The 24,544-nt window shown below is 47.6% G+C and overlaps 4 protein-coding genes across 16 annotated transcripts in view; 1 reads left to right on the top strand and 3 right to left on the bottom strand.

Annotated features, from left to right (window-relative positions):
* Positions 1-24,544, top strand: part of MED12L (mediator complex subunit 12 like) — a 108,201-nt gene that overhangs the window by 32,727 nt on the left and 50,930 nt on the right. The gene's annotated exons all lie outside the window — the stretch shown is intronic.
* Positions 164-9,162, bottom strand: P2RY14 (purinergic receptor P2Y14). Its single transcript, XM_021396753.1, has 3 exons — positions 9,120-9,162; positions 6,348-6,445; positions 164-4,542 (listed from the first exon to the last, which is right to left on the bottom strand). The coding sequence occupies exon 3, from the start codon at positions 4,522-4,524 to the stop codon at positions 3,511-3,513; it is 1,014 nt and encodes a 337-aa protein (XP_021252428.1). The 5' UTR covers positions 4,525-4,542; positions 6,348-6,445; positions 9,120-9,162; the 3' UTR covers positions 164-3,510.
* Positions 6,347-20,744, bottom strand: GPR87 (G protein-coupled receptor 87; the record flags this gene model as incomplete). The annotated part of the gene is made up of 2 exons (XM_021396758.1): positions 6,347-6,445; positions 9,120-20,744. A coding segment is annotated over one exon (1,056 nt), but the record flags the coding sequence as incomplete, so codon positions are not given.
* P2RY13 (purinergic receptor P2Y13) overlaps positions 20,649-24,544 on the bottom strand; it is a 17,183-nt gene continuing 13,287 nt past the window's right edge. The window contains exon 2 of the mRNA XM_021396751.1: positions 20,649-24,544. This exon is cut by the window's right edge and continues 12,642 nt beyond it. The gene's annotated coding sequence lies outside the window, so the exon portion shown is untranslated.

Below are 24,544 nucleotides of genomic sequence, written 5' to 3'. Positions count from 1 at the left end.
TGTTCTGTGCTCGTGGGGCTGGGCTGGGCCTTGCTCTGTGCTGCTGGAGGTTTGGGATTCACCTCTCTTCTGATGTCTTCAGTGAGCTTTGCGTGCATGCGGATATACAAGGCAGACAAATGTGTGCTGACTGCAGAATCTGCAGCCAGGCACAATAGAGAACTGAGGGGAAACCCTGGTTTTATTGTGATTTTGTGTCACTTACATGATGGTAGGCAGAAAAAACCCTAAAAAGTCACTTGCAAACAGTCAGTTTTCTTTCAGCTTTTCATTTCAGAGAAGCAATCGGAGTCGTTCCGAGGCACAGTGATGAGCAGATGATGCTAATTAGTCCTGAGAGATGTTTCCTCTCTTCCTGTGCGTGGTCACGAGTGTGAGTGCCGGGGCACGTCCTTGGGGAGCGATCTGCGTTGTGTCTGGCCCGTCCTTTACCCGGGTCACGTACTCTGTGCCCAGGCATTCACAAACGAGTGACTCCGCCGTACGCTTCTAAAGACTTCTGTGCCTTTCATTGACAGATTAAAAAGCTTTATCCCATTATAATATATCTGCGTTGTAAGTGAAAAATGTAAATGTACTTGGTGAAGGGTTGTTACAAGTTCTGAGCAGAAAGCTATCTCTAGTGAAGAAAAGAATTACTGGCATTTCTATTTACATGCGGAGGGAGAGGAGATGTGCCCAGCGGTGTGTGCATCCCTGGACCCTTCCGAGGGGTCCCATGCTGCTGAGTGGGGTGAGCTCCAGCAGGGACCCTGTGCGTGCTGGGACAGCTGTGCTGCCAGAGCTCAGGTGGACCATGACAGCAGTGAAACAGCAAGCAGCTCCCGAGGCCCCACGGAGCCTTCTGTTGGTTACCAGGATTTAGTTTTAGTTGTTTAAACAGACATTTATGAACGTCTAGTGCCCTGAAGTGATGATTGTTAGGTACACTCATAAGGATAGTCACAGACTTATTGGGGTGAGGTGGGGGAATAGGTGTGAGGTGTTGGCTCAGGGACACTAGCCCTTCCCTCCTGTCCCTTGGCTTATGGCCGGCAGGTACAAGGAGGGCCCTTGCAATGTCCGCTGACTGTGACTGTGAGGTCTGCTACACACCTAAAAGTGGCATCAGCCTCCTCTTTGGTGAGGTGTTCTTGTTTGCAATAGAGACTGATTGCTTTTGGGGATGGCATCTTGCACAATTGAACTCTGTGAGCCTTAGTGCTGGTTTCGGCACAGGCAGGATTTTTTATTTGTTGAGAAGGTTGTGTAATGAATTTTTCTCCTGAAATAGTACTTGGAGGAAAGATTTCCATTTGCTAGGTTTAAGCCCTCAAATGGGAACTTGGTTTGGTCTTGGTTACCCATAAATTTCACTGCAACAACTTTAGGGAAGTTCCTCCAGGTGGTAAATGCACCTGGAGAGGAAAGAGCTGGCACCTACTGGGATGACGGGACTTGGGTGTCTGAGGAGCTTGCCGGGGTTATCTGAGAAAAGCATCACAGAATTAACTTCCCAGTACAGGAAAGAGATTGGCCTTGCACCTTTCCATCCTGGTTTATACAGCAAAGTTAAGAGCCAGGTTGTTGATGTGAAGCAGAAGCTTGGTTGGATGATGGGGTTACTTGAGACTTGTGGCTCCCTGGGTACCAGATTGCCGTAGGGTGAGTGATCTCAAAACATCTTCTGACTAGTGAAGTTATTGGAGGGAGTTGTTTGGTTTTCTAAATTGAAACTCATCAAAAGCTTGGAATTCAGTGTTGCTTTTGAAACACTGTATGGGGTCAGCATACTTTCACCCGAGTTCTTATTCTACAATGACAAAAATCTATGTATCAGTAAACAGGTAGGAAACAGAGAATTCTTCAATATCAATAGTTTTTTTCAAAGCTTGCAAAGTAATAAGGAAGTTATATGAATATATATTGCAGACATGGGTTTCATCAATGTATGCCACTGTACTTCCACAGACACAATTATTTAGATTTATGTAGGCAAATAAAATCCATGTCGTATAAGGAACCAAATGTTTTTGCCATCGCTTACAAGAAGTGACCCACACATCACAAGGTTCCCTGCCCTTGCAAATTATTGCTCTTGCTTGAAATGGAAGAGCCTGCAAGGTTTCACTTCGGTGTGAGTCAGGGAGCTCGTGGTTGTGCGTGGTGGTGGAGTACTGTCACTGCAAATCAGAGATGTCAGAGCAAGAGGAGCTGCCCACAGCCTTGGAAAGCTTACAAACATGTATTTAAACAAAGTATTCGCCCTGAGACATTACCTGCTTGGATTAAAGTAACATACAGCGGCAGAAAGGTAATACATGTTATTTCTGTTCCTGTAACTTTTGTTATGCGAAATGAGAGCTTCCAGAGTCATTTCCTGAAAGCTTTTATGGATACTTTATGCATTGGTACAGTTTCCCTTTATGATGATTAAAAAAAAAAAGGCTGCACTGGAAAATATCACTGAAAATAAGATTATACTTGCATGTAGAAGGTTGGTGTTTCAGCTGTTACTTTTGTACCTAGAGAATTGTTTTGCCATAGTGCCAAAAGCATAAGAAAGCCAACAGACCATTCTTTCTGGATTTAAACATATAACCTCCCAGTTCCTAGACAGCTCCTTAACTGTTCTTACCTCCTACAGCAACAGAGGGGGCACGTGCTTGGTGTACACCATGTTATGTCAAAAAGCCCTAAGCAATATGGTACAGTGCTTACCAGCTTATGGGAGGATCCCTCTTTAAACATTTTCTTATACTGAACATTACATCTTAGAAGTTCTCTGACTCCTTGATGCCTTAGGATGACGAATAGTCACGTTGTTTAATTCCCTAACTTTGTAGAACTCTTCCCTTAAAGCCAAAATAGTTTTATAAATTTTAACAGTTTTTTTTTTTTCAGGCTTTGTGTAGATCTTTGAGGATTTGATCACTATATATATACACATATAAAAATCCTTTTCTTTCTTGGGCAGTTGCTGGAATAGAGCACTTCCCTGAAGGCTTTGCTGTCTGAGCTGGTGAATGCACAGAGAGCTCTTGGAGGCAGAGGCCTCAAAGGCAGGCAGACCCAGCTGAGCTTATCGCATTGCTTTGAGGGGTCTGCTTGGGTTGGGATGGCATGATCCATGGTTCCCAGGCTCTTAGGGCTGCCCTGCTGCTCCTCAGGTGTGTCCTGCCTGGCTTCATGAGAAATGAGGGTGGTTTGATGGCTGGGATGTTGGATAATTCTTTCAGAACCATGGCGTGGTGCTCCAGAATGCTTTGTTCCAGTTATTCTCTTCTCTTTTCTGAGATCCAGATAGGTCACATCGCACCACAGTGCAATCATAGTGTCAGCTGAAATGCCTCGTAGTAAGCATACTGAGAGCATGCAATGGTCTTTTTATGTGGAGAAACATACACTGCTTGGTATTTTGTGCTTGAAACATGTTGTGTTTTACTGCTGGTCGTCATCTGTTCCGTTTCTTTCAGCAACGTTTGCATTCTGGAGTAACTTTCTAGTGTGCATTGCTCTTCAGACCTGAACTTACAGAATGTTCACGCTTTCCTGAAGTGTGTTTGATTTTCTAGATTTAGTAATTTCAACCTCGCCTGAACTTTTCAGCTTGAGATGCAGTTTCTGATACAGCTTTTCTCTAAAAGGTAGGCAGAGGAAGAAATAAATAATGGGATCGAGGCACACATTGGCAGCGGATAATACCAGAGTGAACTCCTTGGCGTGGAACAGGGCTCGTTGTGAGTGGCAGTTGAACTGTGAGCTCGTTTGACTTAGCGTGTACGGAATCCTGCAGAAGTGGTACGGTACGAAGCAGATGACAAACACAAACATGATGGTGAATATATTACGGCTGGTTTTCCTCTTAGTGGAGTCTGAGTTCCTTCTGAACTTTTTGTAGGAGCTGTATATTTTTTTTGATATTGAAGTGTAAAAAATGATGAGTAGGAGGAAAACGATCCAGAAAATCCCTGTACAAATGTAACTTGACACCTTGTGCCACTGTTTGCCAAGCTCGCTTTTAAGACCGATGCATTTTCTGGAATGATTTGCTTTAGAGGTTTCGTTAGTTAAAATCATATTTGGAAGCGTTATAAACATAATCAATAACCATATGATTATAGAGATAACCTTACTGTAGTGAACAGTGTGAACAAAAGATGTGAATAAAGGCTTCACGATTTTGTAGTACCTGTCAAAACCTATGAGGCCAAAAAATGTTATTCCAATATACATGTTAGCATAGAAAACAACAGCAGAGTATCTGCACACAAACATGTTGAGCTGCGGAGGTGCCATTTCTGAGTCAGCAAGAATTTTGAAGGGAAACGTCAAGCTCATGAGGAGATCAGCGACAACAATGTTTTTGAGATAGACAATAAAACTCTTCTCGCTGGAGATGTACAGGAAGATCCACGCTGCCACACCGTTCAGCAGCAGTCCTACTATGAAAATAAGGCAGTAGATCAGGGGAATGACTGTCTTCGTTATTACTGTGCTGTTGCTGCAGCTGCTTCCCGAGGAGTTTGTGCTGGAGTTGAACATCTTACAGTGTCTTTCTTCCTAGAAGCAGAGGAAATATTATCTCAGTAAGATAGAATGGTGCTGTGCTTTCCATTAATTAATGTAGGATTTCTAATCTCATTTCAATATAAACTTGGTGTACTTCTGAGAAGCCACGTTATTGTTTCTAGCACAGTAAGCGCTTTCCAGGCGGTGCCATCTCAGTGTTGAGGATGTTCAGGGGCACACTGCTGTTCTGAGCTTCTGTCATGTCTTCTAGATTTGGTTCCGTCTATTTGGTTCAAGTCCCATACCATGCCTTTCAGTGTGCGTGAGCCTGTGTGCTGGGAATGAGGAGGAGGGCTGAGCCACAGTGTTCAGTGACTCTAAGTGCACCTCGTTAACCCTGAGTGATCCATGTGTATTTTAGCACTGATTTACCAGGAAACATATGAGAGATATAAAAGTTCCTTGTACAAGTGCTTCGTATGTGGTCATGGTAAATGTGCTTCTGTTACTCAAGCCTGGGAATAACTAATAGATGCCAATATTTTCTGATGCTTTCTTGAAGGAAAGCCTTCTGTGCAGCCAGCAGTTTGCATTAAGCTTTTAGTAACGCAGCATACAGGAGGGCGTCTATATTAGCGTGGATTAGAAGCAAGAGATGCCCTCTCAAGTCATTTACATTTAAATTTTAGAGGATCCCCACAAAGGCTCCAAGAAATGGCATCTGCTGCCTGCTTTTCCTTGGCAGGCTTGCCGGGGTGGATTACTCTCTGTAGGGAAGCCTGAACAGATATATCTATATATTGCTGCTTTGTGGGTGCATGAAAACCTAGGCAGCTGAAAAATGCGTGCTGCAGAGCTGGGGGAGAGAAACATCCTGTGTGTTAGAGGATGAATAATTTCCTTACTGCTGCAATTCAGAGCCAATAGCTGATGCCTTTGAGTAGCAGCTCAGAACCCCAATTCAACCTTGCAGTAACTGGAAATGGAAACTTCACGGAGGTAAAATTGTTTCCCTTGGTTTATTGTTTTCTGTCTCTCTCTAGAGGACACTGTAAAGGCTGACAAACTTTGTGGCTCTTTCGGAACTTGCTTCCATAAGTAGAATAATGAGCGCGTGCACCCGGAGCTGCAGTTCATCTCTGCCTGTTGATTTCCCACGAGCAGCCCTGCAGTCCCATCTGTAGGCTTACGCTCTGCTCCTTGAGGTGCTTATTTCTGTTTGGCTGAATTTTTAAAGACTCAAGTTGGCGTGGTGAGTGGCTGTTAGAATAGAGCCACTGGGTGAGTGGGTGTGCTAGCGCTATGAGCTAAGAACAGGTGAGGTTTGGGGTGATGCTGCTCGAAGTAGGAGGATCTCTGCTTCTCCCATGCATCCTCAGTCAGGGGGAGAGCATCAACAACAAACGGATTTTGGGTGGTAACCTATTATGTGAAAGCTGTTCTTTTCCCACTGCTGTCTGTTGTGTTTGTGTCCTGTCCATCCTGCAAAGCTGTCTGAGCAGGACCTTCTCTCCCCATGTGGTGTGCTTGAGAGTTGGTCCTCATCTGCTGGGTTTTCTAAACGATGTATGGATGGTTTGGCACTTGAGCCTGGCAGCAGCAGATATTAAATGGCTTGGGAAGTTGGCAAAGTAGTTCTCGTACTAAGATACACTATAAAGGATTATTTTAGGAGCGTGTGATCAGAGCTGTGGCCATTATAACTTTGTGTGCTGTCCCTAGCCGCATGGAGGAAACCCTAGACACAGAAGATGTCACTGCTGATGGCAGCAGATTTTTCAGCTGTCTGTACCTGAGAAAGCAGCCGAAGTCCAAGACAGACACCAAACCCTTCAATACCTGTGGCGTGGCCTTACCTTTCTGGATCGGACTGCTGCAGTGCTTGCTGTGAAGGTGCTAAGGGTCTGGAGAGCCTTCCATGGTTAGCACAGGACCTGTCCTCCAGCAGGATGTTCTGTTAGGCAGGAAAGCACAGCGGTCAGAGCTGTGTCATCAGGGCAGTGCGGTGCTGCTCCGTGCAGAGGGCAGCACTCCACCTCTAACCTGTCAGCAGGCCCTCAGCATGGCTCAGGGACAGAGCCGTGGTGGGAGCAGCTGTGTTTGTGCTCGAGCCATCACTGTGTGGGTGCAGCTGGAGGCTTCTGGCTCTGCTGCTTGCATCACGCTGTTGGTGTTCCTGGTGAAAGTTACCTGTGCTTTCTCTCACCTGGTCAGGCACCCAGCTCTCTCTGACAGGCCCCATCTCCAACCAGAGTGGGTTTCTGTTGTCTTCAGCGTATTCTACAGTACTGAGTGGACATTTTCAGCTATTTGTGGAAATTAATGCAGCAGCTGCACTGCATATCTATCCAACAGCTGGCAGTGGTCATTTTCTCTAGAAGTCTTTTCTGAACTGCCAAGTGGCATTTATCAGTGAGAAAGAACATGTCAAGCTTATCTCTGATGTTTTGAGATAGCGCTGATAGAAGAGCCCTGATGGAGGTGTGCTCTGCAGCGGGGTCTGTGTGTGCAGCCTCGGGAGCAGGGCCTGGCCATGTGCTCAGTGCAGTGCTACCCCGAGCACACAGGGTGGCAGAGAAACTTCACTGGTGCTCCTGTAGCAAGGGGTAGTAAGCAACTAAGAGATAGCAGCCTGCATGGCATTCTTGGGTCTGGCTCTAAGAGAGGGGCTCTCCTGAGTGTGGCAATGGCTTTCAGAGGGTCTCGGTGCCTTCCTCGCTTTTGGGACCGCTGCAGGCTGCTGTGGGGAGCGTGGGGCAGAGTGAGTCTGGCCGGCAGCTGAGCTCGGCATGGGAAGAGCAGGTGTCCAGCTCTGTCCATTGTAACTGTGATTCTCCCTTTTGATCTAAAAAGGCAAAATTTGTAATGCTCTAGTGAGGAGTTAAGAGTCAGTCGTTGGTGAAGGTGTTTTGTCATGGTGTTCAATTTTCTTTGTAAGCTCTTGACGTCCTGATCATAGGATGAATGAAACAAAATGCTGGACCTGGGCCGCCTCCAGCTCAGAAAGCCCTTTGGGGTTCTCTTAAGATAATGTGCCAGGGCTTGGACCCTGTCTGCTCTGGGTGCCACCTGCCATGGCCTCCCGTGAGCATCTCATACCAGGCCCCGTGCAGCCGCCCCGCTGCCAGTGTCCTCGCTCAGCATCGCTAACAGCTGCACGGGCGCTGCAGGGGTCTGCCCCGCCACGGGCAGCGCTGCCTGGATGTGCCACGTCTGCCTGCAGCCCTTTCTGTGGCCCTGTGGGGTGCTGCTTGGGGCTGGAGGCAGCATGCCCTGTGGGGCATCGTTTGCTGCGCACAGTCTGGCCAGAATCTGTACAGGCAGTTGGACTGTGTGTGATGTTTTCTCAGCATTAGTTTCTGAAGGACAAAGCCAGCAGGTGTAAGGAGCGGTTGTAGATAAGATGGCTTGTTTCCTCGTTGAAGTAGCAGGCTCTCTGGAGGGCAGCGTGGGCTCCTTTGGTTGTGGAGCAAGGACACCTCAAAGGTGGAAGCAGGAGCTGTTTCATTTCTTCTTGTCTGAGGGTCCCTGTGCTACACTGCATTGTATGAAATCTGACAGCCTCATTTTCCTAGCAAGAAGGTGACATTTTCATTCAGCTGTTGTTTCCAATTTTTGGACAAGACTATTCTAAACATTCAGCCTTATAGCACTGAAAGATCAGCGGCTGGGTTACTCCCTGGTGATACAGGCTGGTTTGTTTAGCAGTAGGGATCGGTATATGAGGTTAAGGTTAAGTTGAGCAAAAGGAATCAATGAGTGCTAGTTCTAAAACTTTCCATTTCAGCTTTGCTTGGTGTGTGAACAGCCTTGTTTGCCTCAAGTTCTGCTTCACAAGAAGCACTGGAGTCACAACAGACTGCTCTTATCTGTGCATCCCACCAGGTGGAAAAATGTTTTCCTCAGATTTCTCATGCGGTTTTGAAAGTTGCTTTATTATTATGACTAAAGAGACCAGCTTCTGGTCCTATCAAATTTGGAGATGTTCTAGTACGAGCGTGTCAGTGAAATAACGGGATGACTAATGGTTTTATTGTCCTAAAGCTGGGTGTGTGTTAGAAGAAAAACCTGGCTAAAAATAAAATTGTTCTGTTCATATTCTTCATTTATAGGACATATGATTTTTAGTTCTATTTTCTGATGTTTTAAACTAGTTGAGTTTTATATAGCTATGTTTCCTCAATAAAAATAGAGATGGTGGTTGCTAAGGGGAAGGTTCGTGGCTGCGTACCCTGCCGTGATGGCCCTGCATGGCGGGGCCCTGCCTGCAGCAGCTCCGCTCTGTGCCATGCCTCACACTGCCAGGGATTGCCTTCACCTCTTGTGTTTATTTACACTTCCTTTGTGTGTTAAGTGATTGATTTATCTGTGGTTTGTATTACACTTGAATGATTTTCCTCTTGACCTTTGTCAATTAAAAAAAAAAAGCACACCGATATTTGTTTAGAAATTTAAAAAGTTCAGGAGTGTTGATAACGTACAGAAATACATCATGAAAGATTCTTCCAGCTGGAAGTATTTCTCAGCTTTTCAGCAATGAAACAGATGCACAGAGCACAGCCTTTGCAATCACCTCCTAACACAAAATGCCGTAAGTACTGCATAAGCAGCAGCAGGTTGTTACTTACTGCTTAGGGCGAAGCCTCCTGCTTTCTCCTGCCGTACTCATTGGCTTGTTCCTTTGAGCTGGGCGATCTGTCACTTCCTTGCGATGTTGTCCTCATCTGCTGTCGCTGGTGTGTGGTTTGTAGTCAAGCTCTGTCTCCAGAAGCACGGAGCTGAGGAGCTGTGCCGTGCTGCTCCGCCTGCTGTGGTCCAAATGTCAAGTGCTGCAGCTGGTCAGTGCTATTTTAGTGCTCGTAGACGTACTTCCACGGAGATCAGCTTTGAGTTGGCTTCAAAAGAGACACATTTGTGCATTTAGCGAAGCAGTAAGCTGAAGTGAAGGGCGGGTGTTTTCTTTTCTTAAGCAGTTCCCAGGCCTGGCCGTGACCTCTTCTGTAAGGCTTGCTGCCCTGATGGCTTCTGTTTTTGTTAATGGGAGTGTTCTGCGCTGGAGTTCACAGGGTTGCGTCATGTTTGCTCTGGGCATGCTCGAATTCCGAGAGGTTTATTCTTAGGACAGGTGATAAATCTCTGGTTTATGGCTATTTCCTTTCTTCTTTCTGCGGGTTTATCTTATTTTGCTTTTTTTACCTTAATCACCTGTCTGTCTTCCTCCCTTCCTATTCTTCTCAGATGTTCACTGAGAGGCACTGAAACCAAGCACAAAATCCCTTGAAATGTTTGGTAAAGAAGAAGCTAGTATAATCTCTTATTAGGAATATGGGAAAATATTGCTGTTTATATTAAAGTAAAATTAGTAAATGGTGTACAGCAGTGTTAACAAACGTTCAGCAGATGACTTAATGTCTGTCTTACAGTGCGCTACCCAGGCCCCCTTCGATTAAACATTTCTCTGGTGGATGCTCCTTCCAGGTCTGCAGAGCCTCACGTGGGGGGGCCGAGGTGTGGCTGAAGGAAGGTGCTCAGTGCTGCTGCTTTGCTGCAGGGCACCCGTCGTGCACGCAGCCAGGCTGTGCTGACCTGAGCTAACAGTCCCTGAAGGTCACCGAGTCTTTCTCGGTGAAATACGGTGATATCTTCAGAGACCTTAACAAAACTGCCTTGCATTATTGCTCCAGCTTGTAGCTGAGGAAGAAGTGGTGAGTGCCAGAGGTTGCAGGCTTTAACCCTGCTCTGATTCATGCGGTCTGGGTGACAGCCTGCAGCAGGGAGAAAACCCCTTCTGTTGCATGGCTGCTGAGTGACTGGTGCGTAGCAGAGCAGCTGTGTGGCCCTGTGCTCTGTTCCTGCTGCCTGTGTGATGGATGTGACTGTTTTGTCCCCAGGGCCAGCTGCTCTCCTCTGCTGGGGCTGGAAGGAGCCTGGTGAGTTGGGAGCAGTGGGTGGTAGCCCTGGTGCTGGGGTGCTTTGCTGGCCCTGGGGGTGGTGTGAAGCTGTGCCACTGGAGCGCCAGGCTTCCAGGCGGGACGCAGGAGAAGGCTAGTCCTTCTGATGGTCATGGGATGTTACCTTGCTTTAACCAAAGCATGTTCCGGGAAGATGTGGGTTCTCTTAATTGCTCAGAAAGCAGAAATAGAACTTGAGAGGCATTGCATGTGTCTTGAGTTGGGAGCCCAGTTTCCTGTGGTGAGAAGGGCAGCGGTCAGTGGCAGTACAAGATCTTCCTTCTTAACACCTGGGTCTGTGGTCCTGTGACACTAAACCTGTGTGTTGTGCAGGCTTGGTGGTAGACCAGGCTATCAGCTTTGTGAAGGCCAGCACAGGTGCACCATTGGGAAGCATTCCAGCTCCCAGCCCATTCTCTGGTGCACGCCGGGCTGTAGGGCCCCTGCTGCCAGGAGCCAGGACTGCCTGTGCTGCAGGGCTGCTCTGAGCTGCAGGGCCTGGGCAGCCCTGGGTCACCCTGAGCCGTGTTGCGCTGCTGGGGCGAGGAGCCTTGCTGCGGGGTGACGGGGCGAGTACTGCCCTGCTTGTCCTCCTCTGGCAGATATTCTGCACCAGCGTAAGGACCAAGCACGGCAGGCTTTCCAGCTGCTCCCCAGAAGGCACACAATCGAACTTTTCATCTCTTTCCCTCTACCGTATTGTCATGTATTTTTGGGGCAGGGAAAAGAGGAGTGGGTTAGAAGAGCTTTACAAGGCTGCAGCCCTCTGAGGCAGACTTTGTAATTAATTGTACAAAGACTTTTCTTTGTTTTTTTGTTTGTTCTTTTTTATTTTCTTCTTTCCCAGAGACAGCAGCCTCAATATCCCTTTTGGGACCAGGGACAACTTTCACATTGTGACTCACAACAAGCTTTTTCCGATAGCTTCCTCATCTAAACCTAAAACTGAAGTAAGCAATCTTCTATTTCTGTCCAGATGAAATTCTTGCAGAGGAGGAAGAAAAGTGTGGTCTGCCAAGACAAGTGAGTTTGAAAGGCAATCACAAAAGGCCCCAAACTAGCTGTGTGTTTTCCATGTGCAGCGCAGGTGACTGTACACTGTGTTGGGTAACAGCTTGGTCGCGTGGCTCGGAATTGGGATTCCCTCTGCCAGAGGAGCTGCTTGGTTTCTCAGGAATGGCTCTTCCACTGCAGAACATCCACAGGCTCATCAGTGTTACTCTTACGTTTGCAAGAACAGAAGTCTCTTTTTCCACCTCTACATTACCAGTGTCAGACAGCAGGGTCTACAGAGCCCTTTTCCTCAGCCTCTTCCATCCTGAGCTGCTTGTCTGAGCAGTGTCACTGCTGTGGTCACAGGGAGAAATGCATCATGCTTACTCTTTAATCTGATGTATGAAAGAGTGAAGATCTTAGTTTTCTCTGGGATGCGCTCCTTTAGGTGATAACCAAGTGAACGTTAGGAAATAGTCACGTTTGAGTTCTGTAGGTAGCTGCATACTGTCTTTCCTTTTACAATGGAGGCAGCTCTGGATGCCTTAACTCATGGGAATCTGTTGTCCTTTTCTTATGAATTAAGAACAGTGTACTTTCTCTGTGCTTTGCCTGAAAAATTCCCTGTATAGAGTCATAAAATCCACAAACTCAGATTCCGTGCTCTGCAATGTCTTAATCAGTCCATGAAGTTATCCTTTGTCACTCAAAGTTGTTGCCTGTTAAATATCTTGCTGCAGGGGATTGGTCTGCTACGTTTAAAGTTTAATTATCTTTACTAACCAGAAGCTTCCTGGAAACATCACATCTGGCAATCGTCTCAGAGTGCAGTGTTATCTGCCTTGCCAGTTGCCCTGATGTGCTGATAACTGATCCCCCAAGCCTTCTAGTCTGCACAGAACTGGAAAACCACTGCAGCGGGGGTGAGTCCTGCTCTTCCAAGGAAGAATCCTTCATGGAGAAACCTTCTGATTTCTGTGCAGGATAGACTGTTAGCTCCTGGCTTTGTGCAGGCAGGAGTGTAGATATGCATGAAATCACCACAGTGGTATCAAGGACAGGCTCTGGGAGTATGAAACTGTACACAGGAATCGCTTGAATGATATGCCAGTCCCGAATGTGCTGAAGCAGTAAGGACACAGATGACACAGTTGCTGTCTCTAGTTATGAATGGAGCTACCTGTCAGGAGGCTCATTTGTCAGTGGGACCAGACTTGTGGCTTTTAATGAAAGCACGTGGATGAAATGTTCTGTAGTATACAAAGATGCCAGGGTGCAGGCATCTGTGGCATTGATGCTGATCTGGCATCAACTGGCACTGATCTCCAGTATGAGGTGAATTCTGGGACAGTTTTGATGGCATGCTTTTTGCATACTTGGGTTTTGCATACTTGGGTTTTGACTTCATTCTCTGCCTGAAGGGTCCGATTTGAACTGGGAAGTCTGACTTCAAAAAATTCCTACACGTGCAAAGGGATTCTCAGCACTTTGCAGAACTTGGTTCCTTTCCTTGCATCTCACAGCACACACCAGTTGCTCTCCTGCAGCCTGAAGCGGGGCTTTGATGCTGTGAAGTAGTGGTTTGGGTGCCTTCCTGTCTCTTCACGCTGCTGCCCCACCCTCTGAAAGGAAAAGAAAAAGAATGCTTTGAAACAGAAAGTGAAGCATCTTGTTCTTGTCAGCCCTGATAACATGAAAGGAAGGCGCTCCTGAGTGCTATGGCAGGCATGGCTGGTGCTTCTCAGCTGAGAGGATAGCTTGAACAACATGTGTGCAGCAGACCGGTGCTGGCGGAACATACTTCTCAACTTTGCACAATAGAGTTCTGGAAATGAACGTTTTCAGCTTTGATGTTGGGAGAGTGAATGTTTAACCAACTGTGGCTTTGGAGAGACCGTTTCTCTGAAGAAAACAATACTAGCACCATATTTATTTTAAACAGCTGATTTAGACAGAGGACCTTGGAATAACAATGTAAGCAAACTGATTCTGCAGTTGATTTCCAATTGCAATACTGGGGATCCAGGTTTGCCTTAGAGAAGCTCATTTGCTTTTCTGTGACTTAGTGAAGACCTGAGCAGAACTCGAAGCAATACTGTGCGCTTGTTCTGCACGTGGGCGCGTGCTGCATTGAGCTCTGGGGGCTGCTCCTATTGCTTCCCCGCGCTGCGTCCAGCCAAACTCAATGAGATAACTTCCATCACAGCTTTTGTTTGGCTCTCCTTACATACGTTGGATTGAATGCCCAGAACGAGAGTATGAAAATGTTGTTAAGTGCAGTCTGCCTTTTAATGGAATCTTAATTTAATCCGATATAGATGTATTTCAGATTGAACTCCTATGTTGTCACTTAGATCTTGCAAAGCCAAGGGTTGTTTCCTTTGCTTTGCCAAATATTTCTGGGGAGTTGAACCCAGAGTATTTTTAAGTAAGCTAAGGGGGAATCTTCAGATGGGCAGCATGACATTATTACCCAAAAGGAAATGTAAGGTGACAATGCTTGCCTTTCATAATGAGTAAAGAACACAGTCGTGTGTGTATTTAATGTACTGAGGTAAAGGAGGAGAAGCTTAAGAACAATGCTTAGGAAAGGACATTTTCATGCTTAATGTTCAAAGCTGTTCCAGTGACTTTAAGGAGCTGTCCTGTTTTCAGCCTGTTAGTGATTCTCCCTCTTACTTCAGCTTTACTTGTGTTATTTTTCCATGTTGTTTATTGTTAGAAGTAGAACAGTAGAAGCAGAGCACAGCTTGCCCGGGAAGCAGAAGTGAAATGTTGTTGGCCTTCCTCTCTGAAGACCACCAGTAGCTAGCAAATACTGGGAAAGGAAGGCACTGCCCAGGAGACCAAGTCCACTCAGACACCAGCTGACCTATGAAATGTGTGGATTCTCTGAAGCGGTGCAGGTCTCATGATGCAGAGGACTGTTGAAGCTTAGTATGAAATTGTTTTAAAACATGATTGTATGCTGACACGTAACAGAAGCCAAGGGTGAACAGCTTTGGGGGTGACTTTTTTGTAAGGTGTATTATGAAAAATGTCATTGTAGGATCACTTAATGGCATAGCTGTACTTCCTGGTTTGCAACGTCATTCTTGGTTAAAGCTTGCCAGCATTTTTACATTAAAGCTACCTAAGAAGTTCTGCCTCCGGTAACAGACCGAAGTGTGCAGCTCTGCGTGAGTGTGAGGTCCCAGAAGAAGGAGAGAAATGCTGTGTTTTGAAGTGCAAGCTGCCACTCTGTGATGGATTAAATGTTATGGCACACGTAATTTTTTTGCGTGCTTCAGAGAGAAGCAATCATTTGTTCAGGGGCAGAGGATTAAGAACTTAGAGGGCGGGCAGGAAGCCTCAGCTCTGTGTACAGTTTCACCCCATCGGAATGATTCCAGACATCAGGGCAGACTGAAGGGTCACTTCGTTATGCAAACATGGATATTTTTCCAAAATGCCAGCCAATTTTAATATATAAGGATCTGCAGACACAGCTGCTATTTCCAAAGGGTCAGAAAGCAGTGAGCATGATCGCCAGAAAAACTCCTGCTGTGTATCACGTGCTTTTGGTGGCTTAAGAACAACTGATAATGTATTTTACCCTTAGCCATATAAGTCTTTTTCTTCCCTTGAACTCCAAAATTCCCATCTCCTGGCCTTGTCACTTTTATTAAGAAAATAATTTGAAGGTTTGATCTGAGCTCAGTGCCTATGGAAGGAAACTTCTTTTATAGTCCTACTGATGAGCTTCTACATCAGAAGCAGAGAATATGCTTTCATAGCCAGAAATAGGAGAAAACCAGCATCGTGTCAGAGCTCAGCTGGTTACAGCAGGGGCTGGCTGTGGTGGTGGCCAGGTGGTCCTTGTGTCGGAGGCTGCTGGCAGAAGTGAAAGCTGGGCTGGTAGCTCTGCTGCCCTTGCAAAAAGGAGTGGGGCTGACAGGCTCAAATCTGTGTTTTTTTCTAAGTGTATCTTCCTGCACCAAACCATTGCCATACATAAACAATACATGCTAATATTATTAGAGGTCTGTGCCTTGTTATCAAATCCTTCCAACCCAACTAAACGTGAAACCACGTAGACTGTGTATATTTACATCCCGTTGCTGTGAACAGACTGAAGCAGAATGAACAAGATAAATATTTTTATAGAATAATCCCCCTAGAACTCAGGCTAACTACCAAGGCACTGCAGGACTTATGGATGCATGTTTTAACCTATCAAAGCCTGCCAGCAAATATTGTCAGCCCAGCTTTGCTTTGCTGGCTGGTAGATGCCTTGACATGACTGTAGCACTGTAGAATAGACTTGGGAGGCCTTACAAGGCCCTGTCTCCAGTTTCAGGTGGGCTCTGGCCGTGCTCTGATAGCAGTAGGTGCTTGGGGTGTGAGCGTCCTGGTGCTCGGGGCACAGGGTATGGGGGGGGGCTGGGGCTGCTGTGCATCTCAGTAAGCCCAGAGGCTGCAGTAGTTACATGGTTAGAGTTGCTAAGGAGATTCTGGTGTGTGTCAATACAGCGACATCTTCAGAACTTTTGGGAGTTTCACTTGGCTTTTTTAAGAAGCCTGGGAAGCTGCAGTGGTGGAAAGTCACGGTAAAGGTGATTGCTAGACTAATCTCGAAGGCAAAGGATGCAATGCATGCAGTGCCACAAGTCTTGCACAGCTGGTGGTCTGGGGCTGTCTTGAAGCACATGCTCCAGTAACACTCCTTCCTCAGCAGCCCATGGCATCGAGTGTTCTGGCAGCGCTGTCAATTACAGCGTAATGCAAAATTTCTTCAGTGAAAACTTTCACTGGTGTTCACTAATGGCATTCTCCTTGCTTTCCTGGAGCTGGTTCGCTGTTGTGCTTCCACCTGGAAAACCTTGCCTGTGGAGCGTCCTGCAGAACATGGCAGCCTCACGCTGTGTGATCCGAACTCAGCTGTGCGCCTGTCCTGGCCTGCTTCCCTGAGAGCACAGCTGTAGGTCAGCACCTGAGACTGTTCCTCTGACTGATCGTTTCAGGAAGAACTTGGGCAAATACAGAGAACAAGGAACACTAGAGCTATGTCTGAAAGAATGGGGAATGAGTCATGCGTGGCACTGTGCGGGCTGTGAGGGGAAATAGTGCTGTGCCCTCAGAAGTTATATCACGGGACAAGGAGTAGTGTGTGCTGAAGTACATCCGTCTGTCAAAAGCGGGCTGATTTGGGTGGAAAACAACAAAACCAGTTTCCAAGGCATTATTGCTTGACTCTGCAGACCTCGTTACTGCTTGTGAAATTCCTTTTGCTTGTAAATGGAGGTTTAGTTAAAAATCTAGCAATTTAAGTAACCTAAACAAATAGCAGACCTAGAGAGGAATGGTGGTTTGGAACAGGGAAGTGAAAAAGAAGAGGCTATATCTGAAAGTGAGTCCTCAGGCCATGCAGGCTGAGTGGTGACTGACGCAGCTTCCTACCAACAGCCCAGAAAAAGCTTGTTTCAGCTGTGGGCGTTGGTGAACCAGTGCTGTGATCAGGCCTATTTCTTCTCAGGAAGAGAGTCCTTTTAAGTACCAAATTCCACATAAAACACAGACATTAGGTTTAGTTATCTGATACTTGAGAAGTAGGATATTCTTTTACGATTCATTTTTAGTCCTGGGAAAAGACTTCACAAGCAGCATCTTCCAAGAACTGTTGTATAAGCGCGAGTGTAAGTCATGGTGAGAAATGTTTATCGCAGATACACCCTGTCAAGATAAAGTAACCATATTTGGGGGCAGTTTTACGGAAAAGCACTGTGTCCCTGTTGCAAGGCTCTGGAATGGAGTGCTGTCCTGGCTGCCCTGTGCCAGCAGTGCACAGCTATGCCTTCTCCAAATGTGGGGTGGATGCCACGCTGCTCCCTTGTGGGACCACTGCCTTCCCCAGGCACCCACTGCCTCATCTATTTAGCTGCCTGGAAAGGGTGTGGTTAGGCTTTCTTCTAAGGGCATCCCCTGATGGCAGTGGTTTTGGGTAACAGATTGTTTTGGTATGAAACTGTTACTTAGGGAATGGCAGTTCAGCATCTTCTAGGAAGAAAGCTGATGTGAATGTGTGAAGTGAAAAGAGGTGAGGCAGTGAGAAGCGGCGGTCTGTGTGCATGCACACCCAGCAGGCGGGAGCAGCGTGCTGGAAGAAGTGCAGGTGGTGCTGTGGGCCGGGGAGCAGGAGGGGCTGAGCGTTTAACGCAGTAACGGTGCGGTCTGAGGAGCTATTGACCTCCTGTGATTTACTGTTACTTGCGTCACAAAAGGGAGACCACAGCATTCGGGCGTCGCTTTCTTTAACCATATAAGACCTAATAAGAAGGTGTTGGGTTACTAATGTTGGTGTACACACTGACCTGGCCGTTCCACAAAGCCAAGCCAGCAGTGCGCTGTTCCATTTAATGTGGAGCTTAAGAGAATTTAAACCATGCAGCTTGGTCCCAAAAGTGGTTCTCTTAATATGGCTTCATATACTCCTTGACTTTAAGAGCACAAAATGGTAAATGCAGCCCCAGAACTTGCCTTTGGTGTTGTGTATGTGAGTGTGGTCTTCCACAGGGCTAAAATGGGGTTTATTCTGTGGCACCTTGGCCAATTACACTGTTCTTGTTTTACGTGGGATAAATATGAAGGGTGTTCTTTCCTCCTCTCTGGAAGTGACCCCCGAGCAGTGTAAGTAGTTTGGTAATGCTTGCATTAATCCATCAATTTAATCCAAATGCTATGTATGATTATGTATGGTATATAGCGTCTGTATGATGTACAACACACTTACAAGTTTTTAACTATGTGTAAAATAGTACAAAAAACTAAAATAACTTAAAAAAAAAAACACTTATTTCTGCATAATGCCTCATCAGAGGCATTTCTGTGCAATATCTCACAGAAAGCAAAAATGTGGCTTTCCAACAAAGTATCAGCAGGCAGGACCTTAGATAAACAAGGCCCTTGGTGATGGACCGTTGCCACCTTCTGTTTTCGCAGTTTAACTACGATGCGTAGAACGAATTCATTGCTCTAAACGCCGTTCGTGCCCCGTTCTTCAGTCGCTCGTTTCTCTGCGCGAGCTGCGGGCAGAGCCGCTTAGGGCCCGGGCTCGGCCCTCGCGCTCCGTGCTGCGGGGCGGCCGCGCCGGGCGGGCCCCGCTCCTGCCGGGAGCCCGGCCCCGCACACACTGCGCGCTCCCGAGAGCTCCAAGCAGCCCTTAAATAATTTTGAACACAGATTCCTAGTTCTTTAAGTTTTATTCATGCTGTGTTAAGCAGGCATAGGAAGCGCCGTGAAACTGAGCGGGAGCGGCGCGGCCCTGCCCCGCGCGGGCCTGCTGAGGAACTGCGCCCGTGGAGCCCTCCCTGGGGGAAGAGAGGGCTGGAGGAAACACGGTGGTATTTGGGATCGTTCTTTGAGCAGAGACCAAGTGGGAGCGCGGTTTTTGTGTTGATGCCTGGCGGGGATGTGGAGCGCTGCGCTGGGCTGATGTGTGTTAGGGATGGATGCTGCTGCCGGCGCGAGCCTATGTCCCGCGCTCTCCTGGCCTGCTGCGCGGGTGGCAGGGCTGCCAGGCACCTGCGCGTGGCTTCCTGCTGCCGCCTGAGCGCTGTGCCCAGAAGGAGCCCTGCCCGTGGGCTCTGGCTGCGGCGGGGCTGCCCTCGGCACCTGCTCTGTTCTGCACTGCTGCTGCTGCCTCCTGCAGATGCTGCCTGCAGCCTGGCTTCTGTCTGCTGTCACCGGTTCAGCCCACGCGTTTTTCGGTTGTTAAGCAACGTTTTGATGTTCTTGCGCTCACCGTAACTAATCTAGGTGAAAATATCAATATTACTGTCTAAACTCTGCAAGAAAGTAGGAAGGAAGAACTGATAGAAGATCAATACGAGTAAAAAATGCATTAAAAACGAAACACGAAGGAATGTTACTAAGCTGGAGTGGTCACTGGAACTTGAGCTGGGGGAGAACAGCTCCTCTTGGTTAATGGGAACGTTCTTTATGTGACAGGATGCTTGTGCGGGATTTCTTTGGCTTCTGTTGGCCTTAAGAAACAAAACAACTGAAAACTGTACCCAAACGCCTCTGAAGTGAACCCGATCTGTGTGCAGATTTAAGATTTTGACTTAAGGTAGATGTTAGTGAGCTGAAATGGCAGAACTGTATGTGTCTGCACATTGCTCAACGCACTTCTGTGGTCGGATACCCAAAGGCCGGTTTTATTTGCGTGCTGTACAAATACCCTCAGAAATCAGCAAAAGTCCCTGCGCGGGCAGCTCAGACGTCAGTGTACTCGTGGTAGATGCGCACTTCTGACCTCCTGACGCTCTGCAGCGACCTGATGCTCTCACTCCTGGTTCTCATATTTGATTTTCTGAACAGCCTTCGTGAGAATGATCTACACATGAAAAAGTAAATGATTGGATCTAGACAAACGTTACACGCTGACAGGAACAGTGTCATTTCCTTACAGTAATACAAGATTTTATGTGCAGAGTCATCCAACAGTTTATCTAGATGGCTGAAAGTGAAGGGTATCCTGCACAAGTGGTACGGCAGGAAGCAGGTGAAGAACACAGCCACTACAACCCTGATGCTTTGGTTATGCTTTCTCTTTCTGCTCGATGAGCTGATGAACTGTTTGCTCGATTTATAAATGTACCTGGATATGGCAATGTAACACCCTATGAGCACTATCAGCACCACCATGAAGGTGCAGGTGTTGATGTAAATGACGGCTGTGTGCCACTTGACTCCCAAGGGAGACTTCAGCTTGATGCAGTCATCGATGTTCTTCCTAGTGGGGTAGCCATTGGTGAGGATGAGGTTGGGCAGGGCGAGGAAGGCCATCACCACCCAGACGCAGGCGGAGAGCACCTTGGTGAAGGTGATGCTGTACATCCTGGAGTCCCCGAAGGGCTTCACGACCTTCAGGTAGCGGTCGATGCTGATGAGCCCGAGGAAGACGATCGTGGTGTACATGTTTGCGTAGAACAGAACCGTACTGTATCGGCACAGGAACGAGTTGAAGTGCCACGGTCCCAGCTGGGAGTCCTGAATTATCTTGAAGGGGAACGTCAGCGTCATGAGAAGGTCTGCGACCACGATGTTCTTGAGGTAAAATATAAAGCTCGTTTTGTTTCTGATGTGGAAGAAAATCCACACCGCCAGGCCGTTCAGCAGGATGCTTGCCAGGAAGATGACCAGGTAGAGCACGGGAAGGACGATGGTGGTGAACTCGTCCTGCGTGGTGTTCCCGGGGGGGCCCACGGAGCGGTTGGAGGCGGCGCTGGCGTCTGGGCTCAGGTGCTCCTCTGTGGGGCGAGAGCACTGTTAGAGTGTTCGTGGTGTTCTATGGATGGAGCAGTCTGAGAACTGTCCTCTAGAATGTCCCCTCCCTGGGCAGCCCCAGGGGCTGCTGGGTCAGCCACCGAAAGCAGCGGTTAAATCAGCACCGCTGAGCTCGGTGCGTTACCGTGCACGCCGCAAGCACGGCGGCAGCTTCCTGCCGGAAAGAGGCAGTGGAGCTCGGCCAATCCCGTTACCCAGAAACAGGGCTCTGGAGTGTCTCTTTGGGCCTATTAAAATGCTAACTTAAAACTTAATTTACTTGAATGTATTTAAAAATCACATTTTCTGGGGATTTTAAGGCTTAGCGTACAAATGTCTGTGAACAAACTCCAGGCTGTTCTACATTCTCTCACTTTTTTTTTAACCCAAAATGTTTGCGCCTTGTCTTGGCTGATAAGCCAGGACTGAAGCCAGTGGGGCAGCGTGCGGCAGGACGCGGGCGGCCTCTTCCGAAAGGACTCATCTGAATGCTGGGGGCAGTGGTGACATTCAACTGCCATTTCTGACTGTACCTGGCGGCGGTCCATAGGACAGGTTGTACCCCATTATTTATGGTGCGTCGCCGGCCGAAGCGCCTCAGGAGTCCCACTGGCAGCCACAGGTCCAGGCCTTGGCAGGGGCAGCACCGGCGTTACATTCTGGGGAAAAACGGAGGTTAGAGGCAGCCCCGGGGGCAGCAGCCCTGCACCGCCAGGGGAGCGCAGGCACCGCGTGCTGCGAGAATGGAAATGCAGAAACTGATGTATGCTACAAAGGCATTGCAATGTTTTGGTATGGCTCAAAGAAATCTGGCGGTACCAATTTGTAAGACAACACTGCAGATTATTGACTCTTGTATTATGCGAGTGCAGTATTTTTTCCATGCTTCCCTTTCGGTTTATTAGCTTTGATAAGAAAACTAAAGCTAAATGGCTCAGGCCTCAGCTGTTCCACTGGCCCTGACTGCCTCTCCTATGGCGATGAACAGTGGACAAAATGACTGAAGCCCTTTTGCAGATCTAAACCTGACCATCACTGTGCTATGAACAGGAAGGGAACAAGTTCCTTTCACCTGTGAAGGTGCCTTCCAACCCGGAGGATTCTCTATAATTCTGTGAGTTTCAAATTGTCACTAGGTGGCAGTAAAGCAAATAATTGTCTTAAAGCTTTGGTTTAAAAAAAAAAAAGTAATTCTGGTATTTTTAAGCTTTTTCTCAGTTTAGCTTCTGTTCGTATGACATCGTGTACAAATGCTGGTTCCTTATGAGCCTGTCAGAAGTATTTTAGGTATTTTGTTTTGTCTTGTGCTCAGAAGCAGTAGTCTTCATCCTAGGGAGTAAGAAAAAATCTCCATCCCTCTTTTACTGTTGTTTATAACTCACAGCTATTCTTTTTTGCCCAGGAGGCACTGAGATCAAAGGGACAAGTGATTTTATGGGAAGATACATATCTCTCTATCTTAGGCAAATAAGCAACTTATTTCCCTGTTTCTCAGAGTTCCTTTCCTGCCTGATTCCTGGTCCCCAAAGGCTCCTTGCTCTCCCACAGCCCTGGCAGGTGAGGCGGGGGCTGGTGGCTGCCATGTCCCCATCCAGCAACCAGGGAACGCTGCAGGGTTCAGTGGCAGTGGGGTCATGTTTGTGCTTCTGGTGTGCTGTCACTTACTCCAGGTCCTGAAGGGAGTTGCTGTAAATCCTGTTACAAAAGGCTGTGAACTTTTCCGCCTCTGCCTCCGTCTTTCAAGTGGGTATTGTCACAAAGGGGCTATACAGGTATGACGTGTAATGACTGTGAATACATCTTTGTACATGAGCAGCACCTGCACTATCTGAAGGCTCCGTCTCCTGGCTCACATCAGGAAATGAACCGATGTGTTCTGACACAGACGAGAAAGGTCCCTGGCTGCATGGCAGTCTCAGCCTCCGGCCTCTCCTCCCAGCTTGTGCCAGTCAGTTCCCATCGGCATCGCGGGGCTTGCTGTCAGCAGAGACATGGCAAGCTGGGACTTTCAGGCCCCTGCTCAGTGTGTGTCAGAGTGCAGTTCCTTTCCTCACTGTAGATGAAGTTTGTTTTGGTGGCTGCTGTTACTTGGAGCCATGGAGCTGCTGGTCTGAGTGCTGGGATTTATGCTGTTGCCTTATAGCTGAAAACTGCTGCAGAGGATGGACTGCAACCACTTGGTTCAGGAATGTTGAAATCACTGTCACAGAAGGCTCTACCTGAACAGGCATGTACCTTACCGGCCTGGGGATGAGCTGCAGCTCCATCTCTGGTGGCTTGGCTGTGCTTGTTGGGTGCAGTGCTGTCAGCAGCTCCCATGCTTGCCCTGGGATGCATGTGCTTGGGTGCTCATCGTCCCAGTGCCTGTGAAGCCATGTGTGCAGGAGAAGCCCAGATGATTGCTTGCTGTGCTCTGCTGTCCCTTCCAGGTGTAGCAGGGCACGGGAGCAGAAGTGTCCCTTCTCTCACGCTTTTCAAGTTGGTGCTTCTTTCAGCAGACCCCATAGGGTCTGGCTCATCCTTGCCCAGAGCGCTGGCTGTGGGGGATCCCTGCAACATGTGTCTTCCTGGCCTCCGAAGGTGTGACCACAGGCAAACTGCAGGGTCAACACAGGGAAACAGAGGGCACCCTGAAACCATGGTGGGAGCTTGTTCTTTCTTCTTGCAGACCATTTAAATCCAGCACCTGAATGGATTTCTCTCTGTTATCTTATTCCTAATGCTGTTAATACGAAAACACATTCCAAAAAAGTCCCAGTAAGTTGGAAGAAGGCAGCAAACTCTTCACAAATACTGTCACAGAGCTGTGACAGCTGGACCGCTTTGGCAGTGCTGTGTCCTGCCTTGCTGGCACACCTGAGCTTAGTGGCAGCCTCCATGCATGCAAGGGGTGGAGGATGGAGATGACACGTGCTGAAAGGTGCCCCAGTTGCATGTTGCAGACCTTCCTTTATGCTATTGTAATTCTGAAACGTTAACATCGCAAACAGGTTGGTGAGGGCAGCAGAGAGATGCAGTCATGGTGGTCCCTGCTGCATGGAATTGGTCGTGTGACAAATTTTGGGATACACAGAAATGATCCTTAGGCTCAAAGTCCAAAGGTGTTTAGATAGCTTAATAGACTTCAATGGGAAACCAAGGAGTACTGGGGTAGACGGAGCACATCTAGCAGTGTGACTTTGTTGTTTACGCTGATAGGTGGGTGATCATTACTCATCTGAGTGAAACCTGGTGTATCCCTTGGCTCTGAAAGCTGCAGCTCTTCTGGTAAAGACCACTGCATTCCAGACTTGAGGAGTACGAAGGAGGTTAAAGAATATTTTAAGACATCTTGTGATTGTTCGCTGGCTATGTGCTCTGGTAGTGGCTCTTTTACTTGCCTGCATGTGGTATTTCTGTGCTGGACAAGGCTGATTTTTAACTCTTTGTCCTGTTATTTGCACACTTTTCTTCTGACGAATTTCATCCTGACTGTATTTCTCCACCCTCCAGCCTCATGCTTCCATACAAATACATTCTGCCTGGGTGCTTTTGAAGATGCACTAGAAGCTGCTCCTTTATGCGTGTACCTTTTTAAACCAGAATGTACCACCTTTTCTGTAGTTCCAGCACTTGGCTGGCTGGGATTTTTTCCGCCTTCTCCCTAAAGGCTGTCAGTTGCAGCAAATGTAGGTTAAGCACATACTGTGTCACTGATGAGGTAACTTTCTACTCCTCATGTTGACAGACTGGTTTATGTGCCTGACTGCTGTGGCCTCAGTTGAGAAATTAAATAGTAGTCTGCACGGTAGATTTCACTGTCA

Source organism: Numida meleagris, chromosome 4, assembly GCF_002078875.1.
Source record: "Numida meleagris isolate 19003 breed g44 Domestic line chromosome 4, NumMel1.0, whole genome shotgun sequence".
Lineage (NCBI taxonomy): Eukaryota > Metazoa > Chordata > Aves > Galliformes > Numididae > Numida > Numida meleagris.
This window is presented reverse-complemented; position numbering and strand designations above follow the sequence as displayed.